The 21,148-nt window shown below is 41.1% G+C and overlaps 1 protein-coding gene across 8 annotated transcripts in view; it reads right to left on the reverse strand.

The window, feature by feature from the left end:
- sema6a (sema domain, transmembrane domain (TM), and cytoplasmic domain, (semaphorin) 6A) overlaps positions 1-21,148 on the reverse strand; it is a 152,680-nt gene that overhangs the window by 7,458 nt on the left and 124,074 nt on the right. For 3 of the 8 annotated variants that reach the window (XM_067982996.1, XM_067982994.1, XM_067982995.1), the window contains exons 14-19: positions 19,118-19,258; positions 18,272-18,349; positions 16,244-16,302; positions 15,163-15,183; positions 14,916-14,966; positions 12,690-12,851 (exon numbers count right to left, since the gene is read on the reverse strand). In XM_067982996.1, the coding sequence (XP_067839097.1) occupies positions 12,690-12,851; positions 14,916-14,966; positions 15,163-15,183; positions 16,244-16,302; positions 18,272-18,349; positions 19,118-19,258 (512 nt within the window). The remainder of the gene's footprint in view (positions 1-12,689; positions 12,852-14,915; positions 14,967-15,162; positions 15,184-16,243; positions 16,303-18,271; positions 18,350-19,117; positions 19,259-21,148) is intronic. The other 5 variants (XM_067982997.1, XM_067983000.1, XM_067982998.1 and 2 more) reach the window with 5 other exon arrangements.

The raw sequence follows: 21,148 nt of genomic DNA on the forward strand, positions 1-21,148 counted from the left end.
TTGGAAAACTGGATGTCTTTAAGGTTTTCACAACAAGCATATTTTGTAATGCGAATTACATTAAAATTAATGCTGACTAACACAAAATGGAATTAGAGTATTATATGAAAACCACTGAATGCGTTTCAATTTAGACATTAGTAAATAATTGTTCATAATTTTTAAAGGGGGTATGAATATTCAGTGTGAGGTACTCATCTCCATTTTACATGTCTGCAACCTAGCTTGTGTTTACATGGTGTTGAATAATTTCCATGAACTATGGTAATGTCGATCCTGAATTGCATTGCAAGATGCCTTTTTTTTAAAAAGGAAACATTAGTAAAAATAAACTTTCTCTGCTAGTGTTTCAGGCCACACCCCAACTGGCAGTGAAGATGGGCAGGTGACCTCCTCCCAATTCCAATAGCCAAATGTGGAAAAACATCTTGAAGTTAACCAGAAATTCTTAGTAAATGCTTGTTTTTTAAAGAAGGTATTATGGGCACTCCGTTTAATGGCTTGTGTAACTGCACCACTTTTTTTCAAACCAACCTCTTACCTTTAAAAAGTATCTACTGCCATGGGCTCCTCTGCGGGCAAGATGGGCTCTGCCATTCAGCTATGGTCAACTAACTCAGCACAAAATGGGGGATGAACCTCGGACCTTCCTGGCCTGTATGGCTCAGCTGGCCACTGGCTTGACCAGCTGAGCCATCAGGGCAGCTAAAGTTACAGCTTTAATCTGCAGAGCTCCCCATCTCAGCCACGTTAATGCAGGAATGTATGAATTAGAGGCTAGGCACTTCCCCAAAAATGAAGGGAGGGAAATAAGAGTATTCTTTGAGTTGCTTTCCCACCTCCAAGCACGGAATTTCATATAGCTTTGGAAGAGGCTTGAGAGGAGGTCAGTGCCCATCTTTGTAGCCAGTTACTGAGTTGCCTTGGAAGAATAGTAGAGAAAAGTACAAAAATCACCTACATTTATATAGTGCCTTTCACATGGGAAAAACTTCCCAAGACATTTCACAGTCAGCTAGGCTCGAGTGAATTAGAGAAGGTTGTTGAAGATATAAACAAAGTTTGAGATTTTAAGGAGGCTTTTTGAAGAAGGACAAGGATGAAGCAAGGAGGAAGGATTTGGGAGAGAGTTCGAGGTATGAAGGCTCTACGACCAGTGGTAGAGCACAGGAGAGGGCCAGGAATGCACTGTAGACTAGAGTTGGATGAGCGGATGGTATGAGTAAGCATGGAGAGAGGGAGGAGATAAACAGTGAGGGAATTTGTAGATGAGCGTGAGCAATTGTGATGTTGATGTATTGAGGGACAGAAAGCCAGTGAGGGCCAGCAAAGATTGAGGCAATAGGTAAACAGGATTTTGTTTAGGGTAGGATGGGTGCATTGGAGATATGGATAAGTTGGAGCCTACGATAGTAGAGCTCAGGAAGTCAGCAAAAAAAGCAGAGCCTGGAGAAGGCAAAGGCACGAATGAGGGTTTGAGAGGCAGTGAGCTTAAGTTGGATCTCAACCCCTTCATCCAGTCTGTCACTAAATACCTCCACATCTGAAATATGAGTTGGATATGGAGTTTGAAATGTAGCCAGGATACTGAGGTTGTACACAGTTTGGTTTAGGGAAACAAATTGTCCTTTAGAAGGTAAATATCTTTTCCTTTAAATTATTTTGCAATGCAGTTGCAGAGTCAGGATCATACTTCAATTATACTGTGTAAACACAAACTAGGCCATGGGATTAGTTGCAACAAGGAATATTCCAATGTGTGTGGACCTCCCAATGAGGATATTCATATAGAAAAGTGTGATTAGTAGTAGATGTTTCTTTTTGGTACATGACTTGTTCTTGCAGGTCTTGTGACGGACTGACCCGCAAGTGACTTGTTTGTACTTCATTGCTGTTTAAGAAATTCTGCAACCCACAAAGAGCTGAAGAATAGACAATTATAGGGTCTGGATATGCCTGCAGTTATCTGGTAACCTTTGTGGTTCAGGGTTTTACTGCTTAATTGTTAATTGGTTTTGGGTGGATTAAATGATGGGACTTCTGGCTTCATACAAGTATTATCATGGAATTCTGAAATGAAGCAACATTCTTACTTCAATTTGCAATTGGACAAAATCAGTATTTGTGAATGTGGCAGTTAAAAATTAATATTTATAATTTAAAATGAATGTTGGTCTCCACTGCTATTCCTCTAAGACAATCAATTAACAAATTTTCACACTGTGGAATTCTGTGGGGACAAATTTCAATTTTCGGCACAAAATGGGCGCCACGATCCAAACCTACACCCAGAGATGTTGGCGAGAGGCCGGAGCCAAATTGGACATTTGGCCTCATTTTAATTAAGCTGGTGAGATGTGGACACCAATCGGACATCCTGATACAGCTCGCTGGTCGGGGCCATAAGAATTTCAGTCGGCTCCGACGCCGAGCCAACCCTCAGGTTGTTGAGAGGAGGAGCGGAGATAACGAAGTGGAGGGGGGCGAACCCTGGCCAGTAGCGGCCCGCAGTATTTTTTGTGGAGCCAGGAGGAGCACTCCTGCTCCTCCTGACTCCACAGAAATTAATCTATAAAGAAAGTTTTCTTACCTTTTGGGGGCAGCCACCAGTGGTCCCTGTAAGGACCACTGGGTAAGCTGCTGAAGTCCCAGAACAATTGGGCAGAGCAGGCATGGTGCAAGCTCCGCCCATTTGATAACCAATTTTCCATTGGGGTAGTACAATTGGAGGAAGTTAAAAAGCAGAACCTCAAAAGGAAGTAATCGCTGGATTACTCCCAATGTCACGCACTAATGAGTATAGGAATAGTAGAATAATTCAGGTTAATGTGTGGCTGGAGAAATGGTGCTGGGGGGAGGTCTTCAGATTCCTGGGGCACTGGGACCGGTTCTGGGCAGGACGGGATGCACCTCCACAGAGCTGGTACCAAAGTCCTTGCAGGGAGGTTAACTAGTGCTATGGGGGAGGGTTTAAACTAATTTGGCAGGAGGATGGGCACCAGAATGAAACATTAGAAAGGAGAAACACAGAGGAGTAGGAGAGACAAATAGTACTTCAGTAAAGAATAGTTCAGAAGTAGGAGAGATCAAACAGGCAAGGCTATCTAAGATGAGATTGGAGTGCATGTGCGTAAACACACGTAGCCTGGTCAATAAGGTTGGTGAGCTGCAGGCTCAAGTCGCCACATGGGACTATGATACAATGGCAATAACAGAGATCAAAGAAGGGGAGGATTGGGTACTTAATATTCCTGGCTACAAAGGTATTCAGGAAAGATAGGGAAGGAAAGAAAGGATGGGGGATGGCAGGATTGATTAAAGAAACTATTATAGCACTGGAAAGGAATGATGTAGTTGAGGGGTCAAAGACAGAATCTATTTGGTTAGAATTAAGGAACAATAGAGGAGCTATTACTCCACTGGATGTATATTACAGGCCACCAAATAGTGGGAAGAAGATGAAGGAGCAAATTTGCAAGCAAATTAGAGAAAGATGAAAGAACTATAGAATAGTGATAATGGGGGACTTCAATTATCCCAATATAGACTGAGATAGTAACAGTGTAAAGGGCAAAGAGGGGGAGGAATTCCTGAAATGTTTACAAGAGAACTTTCTTGGTCAGTGTGTTTCCAGCCCAATGAGGAAGGAAGCAGTGCTGGATCTAGTTCCGGGGAATGAAGTGGGGGAGGTGGAGCATGTTTCACTGGGGATTATTTGAGGACACCAAGTTATAGTCCAACAAATTTATTTTAAATTCCACAAGCTTTCGGAGGCTTCCTCTTTCGTCAGGTGAACGGTGTGGAAAATTTCCACACCGTTCACCTGACGAAGGAGGAAGCCTCCGAAAGCTTGTGGAATTTAAAATAAATTTGTTGGACTATAACTTGGTGTTGTAAAATTGTTTACAATTGTCAACCCCAGTCCATCACCGGCATCTCCACATCATGATTATTTGAGGAACAGTGATCATAATATCATTAGGTTTAGAATAGTTATGGAAAAGGGCAACAAACAATCAAATGTGAAAATACTTAACTGGAGGAGGGCTAATTTTAGTAAGTTAAAAAGGGATCTTGCCCAGGTGGATTGGAATCATAAATTGGTAGGCAAAAGAGAAATTGAACAAGGGAGGCCTTCAAGGAGGAGATGGTTCGGGTACAGAGTAGACACATTCCCCCGAGGGGGAAAGGAAGGACACCCAAATGGGGGATGGCAGGATTGATTAAAGAAACTATTATAGCACTGGAAAGGGATGATGGATGATTAAAGATATAGAGATTAATGTGAAACAGAAAAAGGAGGCTTACGACAAGTATAAGGTTCATAATACAGTAGAGAACCAGGCTGAATACAGAGGAGATCTAAAAAGGGGTAAGAGGGGCAAAGAGAGAGTATGAGAATAGATTAGTGGCTAACATAAAAGGGAACCCAAAAGTCTTCTATAAACATATAAATAGTAAAAGAGTAGTCAAAAGAAGGGTGGGGGCAATTAGGGGCCAGAAAGATCATCTTGTGGAGGCAGAGGGCATGGCTGAAGTACTAAATGAATACTTCAAATTGGTCTTCACTAGAGAAGAGGATGCTGCCAATGTAGCAGTAAAGGAGGAGGTAGAAGCAATATTGGATAGGATAAAAATAAAAAGGAAGGACGTAAAAGGTTGGCAGTACTCAAAGTAGAAAAGTCACCCGGTCCAGGTGGGATGCATCCTACGTTGCTGAGGGAAGAAAGGGAAGAAAGGGTAGAAATTGCAGATGCTCTGGCCACAATCTTCCAATCCTCCTTTGTTATGGGGATGGTGCCAAAGGACTGGAGGATTGCAAATGTTGCAACCCTGTTCAAAAAAGGGGAGAGGGATAAACCCGGCAATTATAGGTCAGTCAGTCTAACGTCAATGGTGGGGAAACTCTTAGAGGCAATAATCCGGAACAAAATTATTTGGCACTTGGAAAAGTATGGGCTAATAAATGAAAGTCAGTCTGGATTTTGAAAGGGAAATTGTGTTTGACTAACTGGATTGAGTTCTTTGATGAAGTAACGGAGAGACGTGATGAGGGTAGTGTGATTGATGTTGTGTATATGGACTTTCAAAAGGCATTTGATAAAGTACCACATAATAGACTTGTAAGCAAAATTAAAGCCCGTGGGATTAAAGGTACAGTGGCCGCGTGGATACAAAATTGACTAAGGGACAGAAAGCAGAGAGTAGTGATGAACAGTTGTTTTTCAAATTGGAGGGAAGTATACAGTGGTGTTCCCCAGGAGTTGATATTTGGACCATTGCTCCTTTTGATATATATTAACAACCTGGACTTAGGTGTATACAAATATTTTGTATCTGTCTTCACAGTAGAAGACACAAAAAACATACTGGAAATAATGGGGAACCAGGGGTCTAATGAGAGTGAGGAACTTAAAGTAATTAAGATTAGCAAAGAAAAAGTACTGGAGAAATTAATGGAACTAAAAGTCGACAAATCCCCTGGACCTGATGGTCTACATGCTAGGGTTTTACAACAGGTGGCTGCAGAGATAGTGGATGCATTGGTTGTGATCTTCCAGAATTTCTTAGATTCTAGAATGGTCCCCGTGGATTGGAAGGTAGCAAATGCAACCCTGCTATTCAAGAAAGGAGGGAAAGAGATAACAGGGAATTATAGTTGTAAACAATTTTACAACACCAAGTTATAGTCCAGCAATTTTATTTTAAATTCACAAGCTTTCGGAGACTTCCTCCTTCCTCAGGTAAATGTTTCAGCCTGAAACATTTACCTGAGGAAGGAGGAAGTCTCCGAAAGCTTGTGAATTTAAAATAAAATTGCTGGACTATAACTTGGTGTTGTAAAATTGTTTACAATTGTCAACCCCAGTCCATCACCGGCATCTCCACATCAGGGAATTATAGGCCAGTTAGCCTGACATCAATAGTAGGGAAAATGCTAGAATCTATTGTTAAGGACGTAGTAACAGGGCACTTAGAAAATCATAATATGATTAGGCAGAGTCAACACAATTTTATGAAAGGGCATAACTTCAAAGTTTGCAGATGACATGGAACTCGAAATGTAGCAAACAATGTGGACGATAGTAGCAGACTTCAGAAGGACATAGATAGACTGCTGAAATGGGCAGACACAAGGCAGATGAAATTTAACGCAGAGTAGTGTGAAGTGATACATTTTGGCAGGAAGAATGAGGAGAGCCAATATACACTAAATGTTACAATTTTAAAGGGGGTGCAGGAACAGAGAGACCTGGGGTTGTATGTACACAATTTCAGATGGTTGTTAAAATAGCATATGGGATCCTGGGCTTTATTAATAGATGTAAGGAATCTTACAACACCAGGTTATAGTCCAACAAATTTATTTTAAAATCACAAGCTTTCGGAGATTATCCCCTTCGTCAGGTGAATGAGTGAAAAGGTTCTCAAATCGCATATCTTATACTAGGCTGGGACAGCATCACACCAATCAAAAGGGGGAAAAAAAGTTATGTTTTTAATATTCTCTCTCTCTCTCTCTGCCATTTGGGTTTCTTTCTGTCTGTCTGTGTAATTGACACAATGTATATCCAGTGTACTGGGACGTGCTGTTCTCCGTGACTGGCCTGTTTGAATAACAATGACACCTTTTGATTGGTGTGATGCTGTCCCAGCCTAGTATAAGAAATGCGATTTGAGAACCTTTTCACTCATTCACCTGACGAAGGGGATAATCTCCGAAAGCTTGTGATTTTAAAATAAAATTGTTGGACTATAACCTGGTGTTGTAAGATTCCTTACATTTGTCCACCCCAGTCCATCACCGGCATCTCCACATCATCTTTATTAATAGAGGCATAGAGTACAAAAGCAAGGAAGTTAAGCTAAACCTTTATAAAACACTGGTTACGCCTCAGCTGGAGCATTGTGTTCAATTCTGGGCACCACACTTTAGGAAGGATGTCAAGGCCTTAGAGAGGGTGCAGAAGAGATTTACGAGAACAGTACCAGGGATGAGGGACTTCAGTTATGTGGAGAGACTGGAGAAGCTGGGGTTGTTCTCCTTAGAACAGAGAAGATTAAGGGGAGGTTTGATAGAGGTGTTCAAAATCATGAATGGTTTTGATAGAGTAAATAAGGAGAAACTGTTTCCAGTGGCAGATGGCAGAGGACACAGATTTAAGGTGAATGGCAAAAGAATCAGAGGCGACATGAGGAAACATTTTTTTATGCAGAGAGTTGTAATAATCTGGAATGCGCTGCCTGAAAGGGTGGTGGAAGCAGATTCAATAACTTTCAAAAGGGATTTAGATAAATATTCAAAGGGAAAGAATTTACAGGGGGAAAAAGCAGGGGAATGGGACTAATTGGATAGCTCTTTCAAAGAGCCGGCACAGGCACAATGGGCCCAATGGCCTCCTTCTGTGCTGTAACATACTATGATCGGCATTAAGGCCCTGATTTGCATATGCAAGGTGTATACATGCCTGTTTCAGGCAGGCGTCCTACACAACGAGAAGTCGCTGGCTTCTAATTTGGCAGCTGACACACTGCCGGGGAATATCGTGCATGGGAGATTGTAACCCAAAATTCTTCCCCCTTACGCTGGTCTATTGTCCAAAAAACAGGCACGACGATGTTCAATTTCTCCTCAAGACGTGAACTAACGTTTCCTCCACCCTTACAGCTAAAATTCAAACTCGTACAATTAATTCATCTGTAATTTACAGTTTGCTGAAGTATTATCTAATAACTGCTAGTTTTATTTAATCAAAATCTGCAATCCATTAAACACCAACTTGTTAGATGATGAACAGGATGATGTTGATTATACTGAGTGAAGGTCGAACAGATCTGGAGAAATATGGCCCTGCTCCACCTTGGTGTCAGCCACCGAGCAGAGATTATTTGTCAGGCATTAAGTCACAATTTTTAAAACAACACAGTACAAGAAAAGGCACTTAGCAGAGTAAATTACTTCCTGAGGAGGCAGGAAGCCAGGTTACCCCCTGTCATACTGCTAATATAGACTGGGTGCCACCCTATATACATCCGCATAGTTTCCATTTACTTATTCCAAATATTCCATATTGCAAATAAAATAAATCAAAGCAGAAAAGCAGAGTTGTCACTCTAGTGTTTCCTAGCAAATTACATTTGAATCATAGATAAACACATTGACTCATGAAGCAGTGCTCTTGTGACAACCTGTAATAATTGTAATGAATAATCCAAGACTATAAAACAATAATGCACTTGAGTTACACTTCTTCACATTAATGGAGGCTGACAGCCTTGACTAATATTTGTCACCTTAAGTTGTACACAAAATGATTTAGCATGTGGCTTAAACAACACACAAATCCAGTGAACAGAAATGTATTAAATTTGACAGTTGTAAGGTTAAAAACCCCAAATAGATCAAAAAGGCCTCTTACTTTACAGTTTGCTGAATACAACATAAGAGAGGACAAACAAATTTTGGCAAGGTGTCCTGCAAAAAAACATTTCTGTCACGCAGCAACAGTCCAGACTGTAAACTGTACACTAGACCTTTGTTTGTGAGAGCACAGCCCTCAATCTTGAGGCCAGAGAGGTTTTAATCTTTGCCCAGACTTCAGCCTCTCTTTTCACCAGCCTCCTAATCAGTGAGGAGATATTAACATCAGGCACAAGATGATGGAACGTCTGTGGCAAGAAGCACAGTTTCTCATGTCTGCCTCAATAATAAAGTACAAATGGCTTAGTAATGCAGTCCCGAATGCAGATATGACAGAATTCAAACTGTAATAAGATGAAAATACTATAGTACTTTGCAGTTGGGAAGTTTATCTGGAAACTTTATGATTATGAAGGGACATATAGATAAAAATTGCACGTGTGAAAGAAATTCTCTAGAGTTAATGTGGCAAACCAGCAATTCTGAGCCATTGCCTGTATGAGCTATAATATTCGTATTATCTAGACAGAGACTATACAGGCTCCAAACATCTGGCAACTAAGATAAGAGGGGAGAAAAGAGGGGCTATCCTTGACTCAGGCAATTGAGAGATATCAGAAACTACTAAACAAAGTTCACAAGGACATGCAGACATAAATCACAAGGAGGAAAGACGGAAGGGTCAACTTTTAAAGGAAAAAAGGAGAGCTGGTTTTATGTTCTACAGTACTGTTGAGAGATTTTTTCCTCCTCTATTTCTGTTGTTAGTAATGAATCATACTACATCCTGTAAGGCCTTGGAACATTTCATACAAGGAGATGAAATGTTCAGTGGGAGGGAGGTCCTCAATACAATGGCAGCAGAAGGGAAGGTTAGACTGGAGGGTGAAATTCATTTTTCGCTAAGGTGAGTCATACAGTTAGTTTACCACACAAAAATACAGCAGAAGAAAGCATACTCTGAAAGATTTTTATGTAAACAAAAATGTCCAGCCAATGTGGTTGTATTTGAAGAAATAAAAGCGATTGATATTTTGTAGCCGCTTTGAAAAAGTTCCAGAGTATATTTAATATAAGAAGCCGTTGCACACACACAATATCTCACCCACATGAATTGGCCTGTCAGCTCATTCCATAAATCTTGCAAGAAGAGGAATCTGTTTTCTTTAAAAATATCACAACTCAAAAGAGGCTGATCATGTGGGTGCGACATCTCCAAGGAGCCAATGTGTAACATAGACAGCAAGTGGTCAAAAAGAGTAATATTTAGCAAAACAGCTGAGGCGCAGACACAACAGTGGATACAGCACGTGCTCATTTTTTAAAAAATTGTGACAGGAAGCAAATCAGCAAAGTAAGAAACGTGAAGTTCTAACACTGAAGAACCCCATGCAGCAGTGTGCAAAATAAACTGAACAGAATTCTTAAGTGCCAACAGAAAAATCACACCACAATAACAATAAAAAATAAACTAAGAAACAAACATACCAACCCATTTTCCAATAAAACCATCAAATGCAGTCGACACCAAGCCTTACAGATAATTTAGTGTATTAAAAGCACACCCGCACACCAGAATGTCAGATCCATGCAGTCACCTCTGCTACCATTGTTGTTCACAAGGAGGTAAACTGCTTCCAGCTCTTGTCAGTACTAATCATAATGACGCCCCACAGTGCACCAAAAATTAAAATGACCTTGTTAGGTGCTAATAAGGCTTTTGGGTCACTGCCATTCTCTGTAATAATAACAACTGAGCATAAAGAGAATTAAAATCAAGTGAACACAAAGCTTTGAGAGGAAATCCAGTTGGATTAGGGCCAGTTCATAGTGAGGCCTGTCTGTGGGTCAACTTTGTCTCCCTTCATAATGAAGACACTTTTATTATGCAAATTTTCTTCTATTTCCACCCCCACTGAAGGCAATCTTACTGAGTTTTAGCCCAAATGGCCACTTTTCATGTATAAGCCAAGATATCAAGTGTCAGTAAGGAATAATCCATGGAGGGCATCAAAGAGCAGCCAAATCCTTTTCCCACCCAAGGTCCACACACATGCACTTTACACAGCGGATAGTAATCAAGAGCCGAGCCAATTTTTGCCCTCCTTAGCCCAGGGGCGCCGGGGTCAATCGAAGCATCCCAAGTGTTGCCCTGACTGAGATCGGTTACTGCTGTATAGACCAGGAATCAAACCCGGGACTTCCTGGTCAGGTAGGCAACTAGGGATCTTCTTTCTCTCTCTTTCCTTCTCTCGATCAATGCTCACTCCCCCTTTTACTCATCCTTCTTATTGTGCATCAGTTTTACTCTTTTTTTGAGGCAGTCCCTGTGCCAACTCACTAAAGCAGACACGTGCAGATACTGGTCTAGCCATCCCTACAAGCTATTATTTATAGCTTTTAAGCTTTGCCTTTCCTATTGTACATGTGCTAAAATGACTAACAGCTGTCTAAATCAATACCAAAACTCTGCATTGTGTTACTTACCCTGAGGTTAGTTTCAAACTAACTAACTAGTTCAGGCCTCATTATAATCCAGAAGGACATTTTTTATTTCATTGGGCCAGAAATCGCGCAGAGCTGGCGAGACAACGCTCACAGCAGCTCCTGCGAATTTAATTAACGAAAATACGTATTGCGGGCTCTGTGTCGTCCAATTGCTTGAATTTGAACTTTAAACAAAATGTGCACTATCAACCCAGCCTCTGAGCAGCGTGAGTTGCCGTGTGGCTGGAAACTTCTGTGAGCAGAAGACACGCCCACAAAATCTGTCAGGAAGAGAAGTCACGCCCACTGATTCAGGCTGCATTGCTCAAGCAGGCGAGCAGACTTCATTCATTTAAAGTTAGCATTCTGTATGTCATTGTAAATAAAAAGTTGTTTTTTTTTATATAATAAAAAGCCAAAGAAATAACTGAATTAAATTAAAGAAATAGAGGAGAAAAGTAAAAATAAAATTATTTTTAATGACCAAAAACTATTAAAATAAGGAGTAATATGAGACTCCACATTTTTAAAAAATAATTTTTAGTTGTTTGGCAATCATTAAGACTAACCGCGCTGTTAAAACTTAATTAGATTTGGTATTTTTAAGCATACCTGTTTTGTGACGTAATTAGTTACTTTTCAGCTGGGCTGATAAGCAAGTTGCCGCTTTTTCAATGATTTTTCTGATTGCAGCATGCAATCAGAAAAATCAGGCCCTTTAATTCGAAGCTGTCATATCGCTGGCGAACCATTAGGAGTGAGTTCACGATTTCCGCGTTTTGCTGTACATGTTCAAACGCGGGAACTTGCTCCTTCAGTTCACCACCAAAAACAGAGAGTGCTGTTGAGCCCCTCTGTTAATCTGGGAGCAATTTCTGGCCCAATATGATTTAAAGATGCTTGGTTTAATTCACTTTTATCACCACTCTGTTTATGCTCAATTTGAACATTTTGATGAAACCACAAGATTATTACAGGCACATAATTAGTTTTAATGTGTATCGCAGACTATTTCTAAGTAATGTAATAAATAGTCCTATCACAAAAAAATTGTGCTTTTTAAAGAAACAAGTGTGCTTGTCAAGGTGCTGAGCGTCAGCACTAAGGAATGCAACACTTATCCTACTTTGGTCACCCAGGGTCAATATCAAGTGCTGCCAGGTCAAATATGGGATAACTGCTGTATGAATGTGAATGTTTTCATTTCCTAGGTTAGCCATCCTTGGGAAAGGGTGGGGAGCAAAGAAGAAAAAAAAAATCAGAAGTGCACGTCACTCCAGTCCGTGCATGTTCAACAGCCTAGAAACAAGTGACCTGCCCTTAGCTGTAAAATGGCATATTTTGGGGTGGGGGGGGGGAGGCAAGAGGGAAAGGAGAACTGGGAACAAATTTAAAAAACAATATTTTTTAAAAGTTCAGTAAATTTCCATTTCCTTTTTAAAATATTTTAATAGTTGACTGAAAATGCCAGATCATGAATAAGCAGGTTTAATAAAAGGAAAAGCCAGATGAAATATTTGTCAGTGGAAACATTAAGGGTGCTAAACCTTTACTGATAAGAGTTCTGGGATATATGAAAGTGATTTATAAAATACTGTTCTTGAAAAGAAACGATCTTATGCATGAACTGCCCGGTTATAATACTTGGAAGTGACACCAAGAGCCAATTAAATCCCTATATTGTTTTTTAAAATGAGATGCCAATTGGTTAAATCCAGCTGGAAGCAGCTACACTGCCATTTACCCCCACCACAGGAAATAAGTGCTTCCAAGGCCTTACCGTTGGTATCATGGTGATTGTGTGGAGGATGGGCCATGTACGGGTCTATGTTTTCTGAGGACGCAACAACATTCTTCCGATCCAGCATCCGCCCATGGGCATCATAAACCTCCTTAATTGCTGTAGGAGGGGTGGTGGTGGAAAAGGCAGAACTGAAGTGGCCTGTCATTATTGTAAACACAGTCACGGTCATTCTATTCTACTCAGACTAAGAATCTGAACTTTTTATTAAGTCAGGAAAAAAGAAACATCTGCTCTAGCACAACTTAATTGTCTTTTTATTTTACATTAAATAAACTCAATCTTCTTTTCCTCTGCAATCTGCAATGAAATACACAGGCAAAAGTGACAACTTATACCCAGCCCACGGCACATCACATCTGTGTGACAGAAGCTCTGAGTAACTATGACAGCAAAAAAGTTCTCTGCAAGAGACTGATGAAGTTTGGGGGGGGGGGGGGGAGGGGGAGGGGGAGGTCGTGGGGGGTTTCGGGAGGTCGTGGGGTTACTTTAGGGATTGTTAACTATGATTTTGCCACAGGATTGTCCTTCAGTCTGTAGGACCTAATCATTAAAAAGGATTAATTTTGCTTGACGCTACAGGCTGAAAGATCTCTCTGACAGGAGCATTTCATTACTCACCATCAACTGTGACAGGAAGTATTGCTTTAGCAGCTGACATTAATAGTGCAACCCGAGGGTGTGTTTATATTACAGACAGAAATAAATCAGGGTGGGGGGGGGGGGGGGAGAAACAGCCGGCACTGTTAATGCCTCATTTTACAGAAGAAAACTATTTCCAGGGCAATAAATGACTGGAACACTGCACATCTGGTTAAAAGACAATTGTTTAAAATGTCATCTTAATACCAGCGCACGATAATTATCTGTAATGATATATTGCACAATACAACATTTAAGCAAGCATAAATTCTACTTTGTCACAGCATAAAACTATCACTTGAGGTCAAGGGCGATATGGTTATCTATTATAGTTACCCTGCCTTTAACACTGTTGCTTAATATTTTCCCCTCCTAGAATTTAATTCTCCAACATTATATGAGAATTTGTCTGTAGTTGACTTCTCTCCATCCTCTTTCACCCCCTCCAATTATATAAAATAAAAGGTTCGCAAAGCCCAAGATATTCACAAAGGGAGACTTATAAAATACAACCGGCTGATTTGCATCTACGCAGAAACTTGTATACAATCTAAAGGATGCTCCAGAAATGAAAAGAATAGGTAAGAAAGCCATATGGTATTGAAATTGTCACGCCCTGAACTTCTTTGATGAGCAAATGCGTATGATCTTGAGCCCTACTGATCAGGGAAGTCCAGGTACAATCCTTGTCGTATGCTGAGTTAATGTATATCGGCTATAATTTGCCTTATTGCCATTGGTATGGGGAGGGTAGAAGATCAAAGAAAAGAAGGCAAGATTCCTGCTCCTGATAACTATTCAGCAACCCCTCCTAGACAGTACAATGTGTGTGAATGTCAGGGGAGGACAGGATTGGATTGTCTTTGCTGTACTCCATGAATGAACACCTTGTCAACTGTCTCGATTCACACGTGAAGGATGGGCGTTTGAGTTGGAATCAAAGCCTAGCAAGAATCTGTGCTTTCAGGAGAGGTGGGAGGAGAAAAAAGGAAGAAACGATTGGACGAAGGAGGTGTAACGAAGCTTAGTCCCTTAATATATCTCAATCTCTACTGCAATGAAAAAAACAAAACTCATGGCTTCACTTCTAATTCTTCCACTCATTTCTGGAACAATCCGAATGTAAGACCTTTCCCACGACTCTCTTTGTGTTAAGTTTTTACTTAGACAAATCTCTGTTTAAGGCTCAAATATTTTCCAAAGTTTGGGAGTGGAGTCACACAGAAGGAAGGGTTCAGAATTGTGGAATACAGGAAATCAGATAATCAGCAGGTCTATAAATGTATGTAGTGTATTAGACATAATGGTCCTGTTTATCTTCAATCAAGGACAGCTACTATGATTGGGCACTGCTATTGCTCTAATCATCAAAACCTTGGGCCATATATCATGCTAGTGTCTACAAAAGGCTAATTAGAAATGTTGAATACGAAAGACAGATAAATAAACCAGGTAAAGAACAGCTAAATGATCTACATTGGTAGATGGATTGATTTAAGGTTAAAATAAGTGCATACTAGAGTAAAGTAAAGTCAATAAAACTGGGTTAAAAAAAACACTGACCATGTATTGTATCACGAGACAGTTCATGACCTTGTGGAGTGGTTGAAAAGTCTAAGAAGAAAACAATGGTGGAAATGAAAAAAAAATGATACTTCAAAAGAAGGAAGGGGAATAAAGGATAACAGTAATAAAACATCTTGAATGTGAATACCAATGAAAAAATGTAGTTGGGAGTTGGGATAGGTGCATCATTAATTGAATGCTTATGCCACCAATTGATCAAACAGTAGAATCACGGCAGGCTTACCATTCAGTGCCACAAAGGAGTCTGCAAAAAAGGAAAAAGTATAAAAATGGCAATTTCTACACATTAAGCTGATCCAGGGATACATAATATTTGCTAACAGTTTGTGAGGATTCTTTTCCAAATTAAAAGCTGTGGAATTATTAGATAGGATCTTCAAAGAAATTTATGAATAGTATTGTGTTACAAGAGGCATTTAAAAAACAACAGGGAATATAACAATTCAGAACTAGCAACGGGAAGAGGCAACACCATTGTACTAAATGCAAAGAGGACTTTGCTTATAGTCTACTCCATATATAACATGCCTTTCTGAAACTGCACCATCCCCATTCATTTCAACATGAGCCATTCTGCTCAGTGAATAGTAATAATCTTATTGTAAAGTCTAAGATATTGTCATCTATTTCGACTCTCATTATTGTAAATGTTAATCCTTTATCTACATTCCAGAGACTGGTTAGACAAATATCAGAGTCTGAGGATTACAAAAGAAGGGAATTCTTTCTACATCAAGTACTCTGCCATACCTAGATATTTAGAAAAAATGGAAAAAATATCTCCCATTTGCTACAAGAATTTTAATCATTTTTTCTGGGATAGACTATTTATAGTGAAGATATTCCCAAACTATCTCCTTTAATCTGGCATAATATTTACAATAATAGGAAAGATTAACATTATTTCTGCACTTTTTTTGCCATGTGTATTTTACTTTTACTCTTAGGTTTACCCTTCAGACAAATGTTTAATAAATTGCAAAAAATGGGTTATTCCCTTGAAGGAGTGCTCTTATTCAGAATTAACAATACGCTTTCCTGTGTTGTCCATGGATGGCAAAGCCAGCAGTTAAATGTGTACTTGGCACCCAATGATAATGTGGCAAGTGCCAATTACTAGGCTTGTGTAGATGAGTGAGCCATAGATCTTCAAAGATTGCAACTTGCACATCAAGATATTTCTCTTATTGTGCTTTCACACCATTAGAAATCATCTGTAGCATAAACACTAGCCTTTTGAAATAATATTGCTGCTGGGACATCAAAAAAGTATTTTAACCCAAGAAAAATACAGGTTTGCTCACTTTGGCAGTCTCCCAGACCATCTGTGTTGCCATGCTCGATGTCTTGCTCAAATGCCGATCTACATAAAAGGGAGAGGCACATCCAATGGTTACGAACAGTAAAATGATACATATTAGCACATGAAGCTCTGAAATGTAGAGCTCACCTAATGGTTCGATGGGATTGACACAGTCCAGCATGGAGCACCTACAGACCAGAAAAATCCCAGGGGCGAATACTGATCTTTGCTTGTTGACTAATCTCAGCTGATGCAGAGGTAAGAGTAGAATTCTTCTCCCAGCCTCTAGGCTAGAGAGGAGAGGGAGGAAAAAAGCAGATCGGACCCCTGCTTGTGATTGGACCTTAATGGCCTCCTACCTCCTAGCATTGAAGTGGGGTTAGCAAGGGGATGCATTGATACAATGCTGCATTATAGATTTATACCACATCTGTGACTCATACAGCCCTTAAATAAAAAATGCAACATCGCTGGCTAGGATCAGTGTGCGTGATCACTTCACTAGAGTTTGTTGGGCATTGGCTCATCTCCAGAGTAGACTATGAACAGCGATTTCTACAACCTAAATACTAGAACCTGCCACAACTTCCACAATAATAATAGAAAATACACCAATGTCATAGAGAGCAGGAAAAATATTCAACCAGGATGACCCATTCAAGCTTTGGATTGTGGTCAAGGCTATAACAGGGCCACTGATGTGTGGTTTTCATGGGAAAATGGTTAGAATTGGGAAACATGACAGAAAAATCCTGGAATCTCAGATAATAAAAATGAAATTGGACTTATTTAGTCATCGGAAACCAGTGGCCCCAGTTATGTGGGATATTTTCTGTAAGCTGAATCCCTATTGTATCTTTTCCACAGCCCATTATTCTGAAAATTTGGCTGCACAGCGCCTCCTAAGCCTGTAATGTGGCGGGCTGGAATTGCACGGTCATTACGAACCGGAAGTGCGCCATCCGCCATATTGGTAAAGGCGTGCAGTGCCTACCTGAAACAGGCGATAGGCTCTTTGTTTATGCGAGCTGCTTGTTGCTCCTGGCAGCTCGCCAGCTCAATGTACATGAGGCCTGAGGCCCAATATCGGGCTTTACCATTCAGGTGCAGGGACCGGTGCCTGCGCCACCCGTGCGCCCAAAAATGGGTGCGCCTGAATTTCTAGGCCTATATGTTGTACTTCTCCCCTTCTAATATGAGGTTGAGAAGTATAATCCATTTAGAATAAAAGATTGCTGATTTTACAATAGCATTGAATAGAGAGAATAAGGAATGGGACACTTGCTGCTGCACCTCACTGTTTCAAGATACTGGGGCTTTTACGACACATTTACATATTAACATGCAAAAATTTGCCCCTCATTTGATTCTGCATAGTTGGGGCAATTCCGTGGTCAGATGTGGATTTGTGCCTGTGAGCTGCCACTCTGCCAAGCTTCCGATTTCAACTGTATTCTAAATAGAGCTCGTGCGCTTCCCCACTGATGGATGCAAAAAGCAGGCAGCAAATTGCCACCGGACTACCTCCTAGCAACTGTTTCAGCAGCAGCTGTGCTATGACCTGGCACTATGTGTCTTACCTACCCTGCTGCTGCAGGTGGTGTGTAGCCTGAGGAAAACTGAGGAGATAAAGGAAAAACTGGGGGAAGAAAGGATATGCGCCCACAATAAACAAACAAAAACACAATTTTTTTTTATTGGTCTATATTACTATAAACAAATGTATGCTATAATTTTAACAAAATCATCGCCTCTTCAGTTTGAGTTCTAACCTCAAGACCACCAAGAAGTGAGTTTCCCATTAGAATAAAAGAGGGCAACCAGCCAATTTGCCTGCTATTAGCAGATGACATTCAACACTCCAGAGAACTCTGGGGAACATGCAACAAACAATTTAGCAGTATTCACTTTGACAGTGAACATTTGCCAAAAAGGCTCGGCCCTTGTGCTTGTTTTGGTCACCCTCACTGTTACTTGCTTAACTTCTCAGGTCACAGATTCACCTCTTTATTTAAAAGGCACCACTTACTTAGTTGCAGATGACAGCTGCGCACATGATCCCTCTTTCAGCCAACCACAGTAGGGGTCACGAGAAGCAACACAAGTCCTGGGGAAAAGACAAAAAAACTTCTAATGCATATTCTGGACGTCATCCATGTAAATCATGAAAGAGAAATACTGCCACACCACCCTCCACCATTCCCAAATCACTTCACTAAGATTTGTTTTACCTGGCCTTCATACCGCTTCAAAAGTTAATGGTCTGCAAAATGCTGTTGAAAATTAATTTTTATATACAATTTTTATAAAACACTGGTTCCGCCACAGCTGGAGTATTGTGTTAGGAAAGATGCGAAGGTTTTAGACAGGGTGCAGAAGAGGTTTACTAGAATGATTCCAGCGATGAGGGACTTTAGTTATATGGATAGATTGGAGAAGCTGGGGTTGTTCTCCTTTGAACAGAGATGGTTGCAAGGAGATTTGATAGAGGATTCAAGATCATGAGGGGTTTAGACAAAATAGATAGAGAGAAACCGTTCCCATTGGCAGAAGGGTCAAGAACCAAAGGACATAGATTTAAGGTGATTGGCAAAAGAACCACATGAGGAAAATCTTTCTTACACAGCAAGTGGTTAGAATTTGGAATGCACTGCCGGGGTGGGTGATGGAGGCAGATTCAATCATGGCCTTCAAAAAGGAACTGGATAAGTACTTGAAGGGAAAAAATTTGCAGGGCTACGGGGATAGGTCGGGGGAGTGGGACTAGCTGGATTGCTCTTGCATAGAGCCGGCACGGACTTGATGGGCCGAATGGCCTCCTTCTAGGCCACCTTTCTATGATTCTAAATGTGCCTGTGGAACACCCTCAACTCACTTTTTACACTTGCTGTGACGTTCACATCGAGCAAGTGGCACCCTCACAACACAAGTGGAGAACGCCACAAAGAGAGAGTTGCTGGGCTTATCGAGCTGCAGACCCACAATTCTTCTGTCTTCCACACCATCAATGCTGCACCTAACACAAAAGGGCAAAAGTTACATTAGGAGAGTTACACCCTACACACAGAGATTGTGATTTAATATATCATTCATCAATCTACTTTTTCACAAAATATCTCTGAAGTAGCTTTGTTCTAATGAGGGCGAAGTGTTACAAGCATTCGTAAGCACACAGTTACGTTTATCTACGGAAGTATTCCAGGGTATAAAACTTGATTTGCCACAATTTTTTCCCCTTCTCTCTCGAAGTACACACTTAGGAGTGATGTGCACAATTCTGGTCTCCGTGTTATAAGAGAAGGTGCAAAAAAGTTTCACAAGGATGATACCAGAACTGAGCGGATCTACTTATCAGGAAAGACTTAACAGGCTGGGGCTCTTTTCTCTAGAAAGAGGTCTTTAAGATAATGAAGGGTTTGATCGGTTGACATAGAGAAAATGTTTCCACTTGTGGGGGAGTCCAAAACTAGATGTCATAAATGTAAGATAGTCACTAATAAATCCAATAGGGAATTCAGGAGAGACTTCTTTACCCAAAAAGTGGTAAGAATGTGGAACGTGCTATCACAAGGAGTAGTTGAGACAAATAGCTAAGATGCATTTAAGGGGAAACTAGATAAGCACATGAAGGAGAAAGGAATAGAAGGGAATGCTGTTAGGGTTTGATGAAGAGGGGTGGGAGAAGGCTCTTGTGGAGCATAAACGTCGGCATAGATCAGTTGGGCCGAGTGGCCTATTTCTGTGCTGTAGACTCGATGTAACTCAATAATGTGTGCTTGATTACATTTCCATAGGTGTCAGCGGCTCTCCAGTTCCCTGCCCTATGGGACTATTCAGTCACGTGTTTGCCTGGACAATGAGTGTCACTGCCTATTCCAGCTCAGGAGGGAATCACAGCTAAGCCTGATCCTATCTTCACCCAATATTCACACTCATACACGTTCCACCAGAAGCAGGACTCTTGGCCGATGGTCACCTGCCAAGTCAAAAATTGCTGAGGTCAACTGTAACCTATGGTCTCATCTGGGATCAGTTACCTTAGCACTGATCAGGGACTGAACTTGGGATCTTATTGATCTGTATAGCTGAGCACCACACCAGGCAAAATGGTCCCAGTCAATGAGGAAATGATGTGTAAAACTTCAAAACATTTTTCTCAATTTGATACAACAGTTAAGGTAGAGTAGTGTTTGATTTCTTGTTTTGATTATAAAAACAATCTCTGTCTTTTGCAATTTAGTACTGATGTGACCATCTATCCTATTTTGATTCAAAGACCAAAGCCCCGATTTTAGCTCAGGGCATGAGTTCAGCAAGGGGGTGGCAGGGCGGGCACCGAACTTGCATGGCCCTGCTGGTTGTGAGGCCCGAACCATTTTACCTGCCGGGCCTCATCTTCATCTCGCTGGTGAGTCCCCTGCCCCGATCAGTCACTGGCCAGCGGACAGGAGTGGGATGGCAGGCGGCAGGCGGCTGCTGCGAGAGACTCACGGGAACGGTCGCCGGCAACTAGGTAAATGCGCTGGCGGGTTTGGTGGCAATCGCAGTCTGGGGGAAGTTAGGAAGCTTGGGCTCTTCCCAGCCCACAAGGAAACAAAAAATAAATAAATTCGCTTCTCGGCCCGCTCCTGCTTGGTGCCAGATTTTACTGAAGAGGCCGACTCTGAGCACCAAATGCGCGACTGCACATCAAAATCGCATCGGGGTCCTATTTACGTCATAGGACTCCGACTTTTGCATATTTATGAGTCCCTCTCCGGCCTGCGGAGAGGGCCTCAGATGCTGCCCAAAATGCACCCGTTAAAATGGTGCAGCGCGAATAAGGTGAGTACCACGCTGCGCCAATCTTAACCGCCTCGCACATCCTGCTCGCGTCGGGCGCAGGGTTTTAACATCGGTATCTTTC

Source organism: Heptranchias perlo, chromosome 4 (genome assembly GCF_035084215.1).
Source record: "Heptranchias perlo isolate sHepPer1 chromosome 4, sHepPer1.hap1, whole genome shotgun sequence".
NCBI lineage: Eukaryota > Metazoa > Chordata > Chondrichthyes > Hexanchiformes > Hexanchidae > Heptranchias > Heptranchias perlo.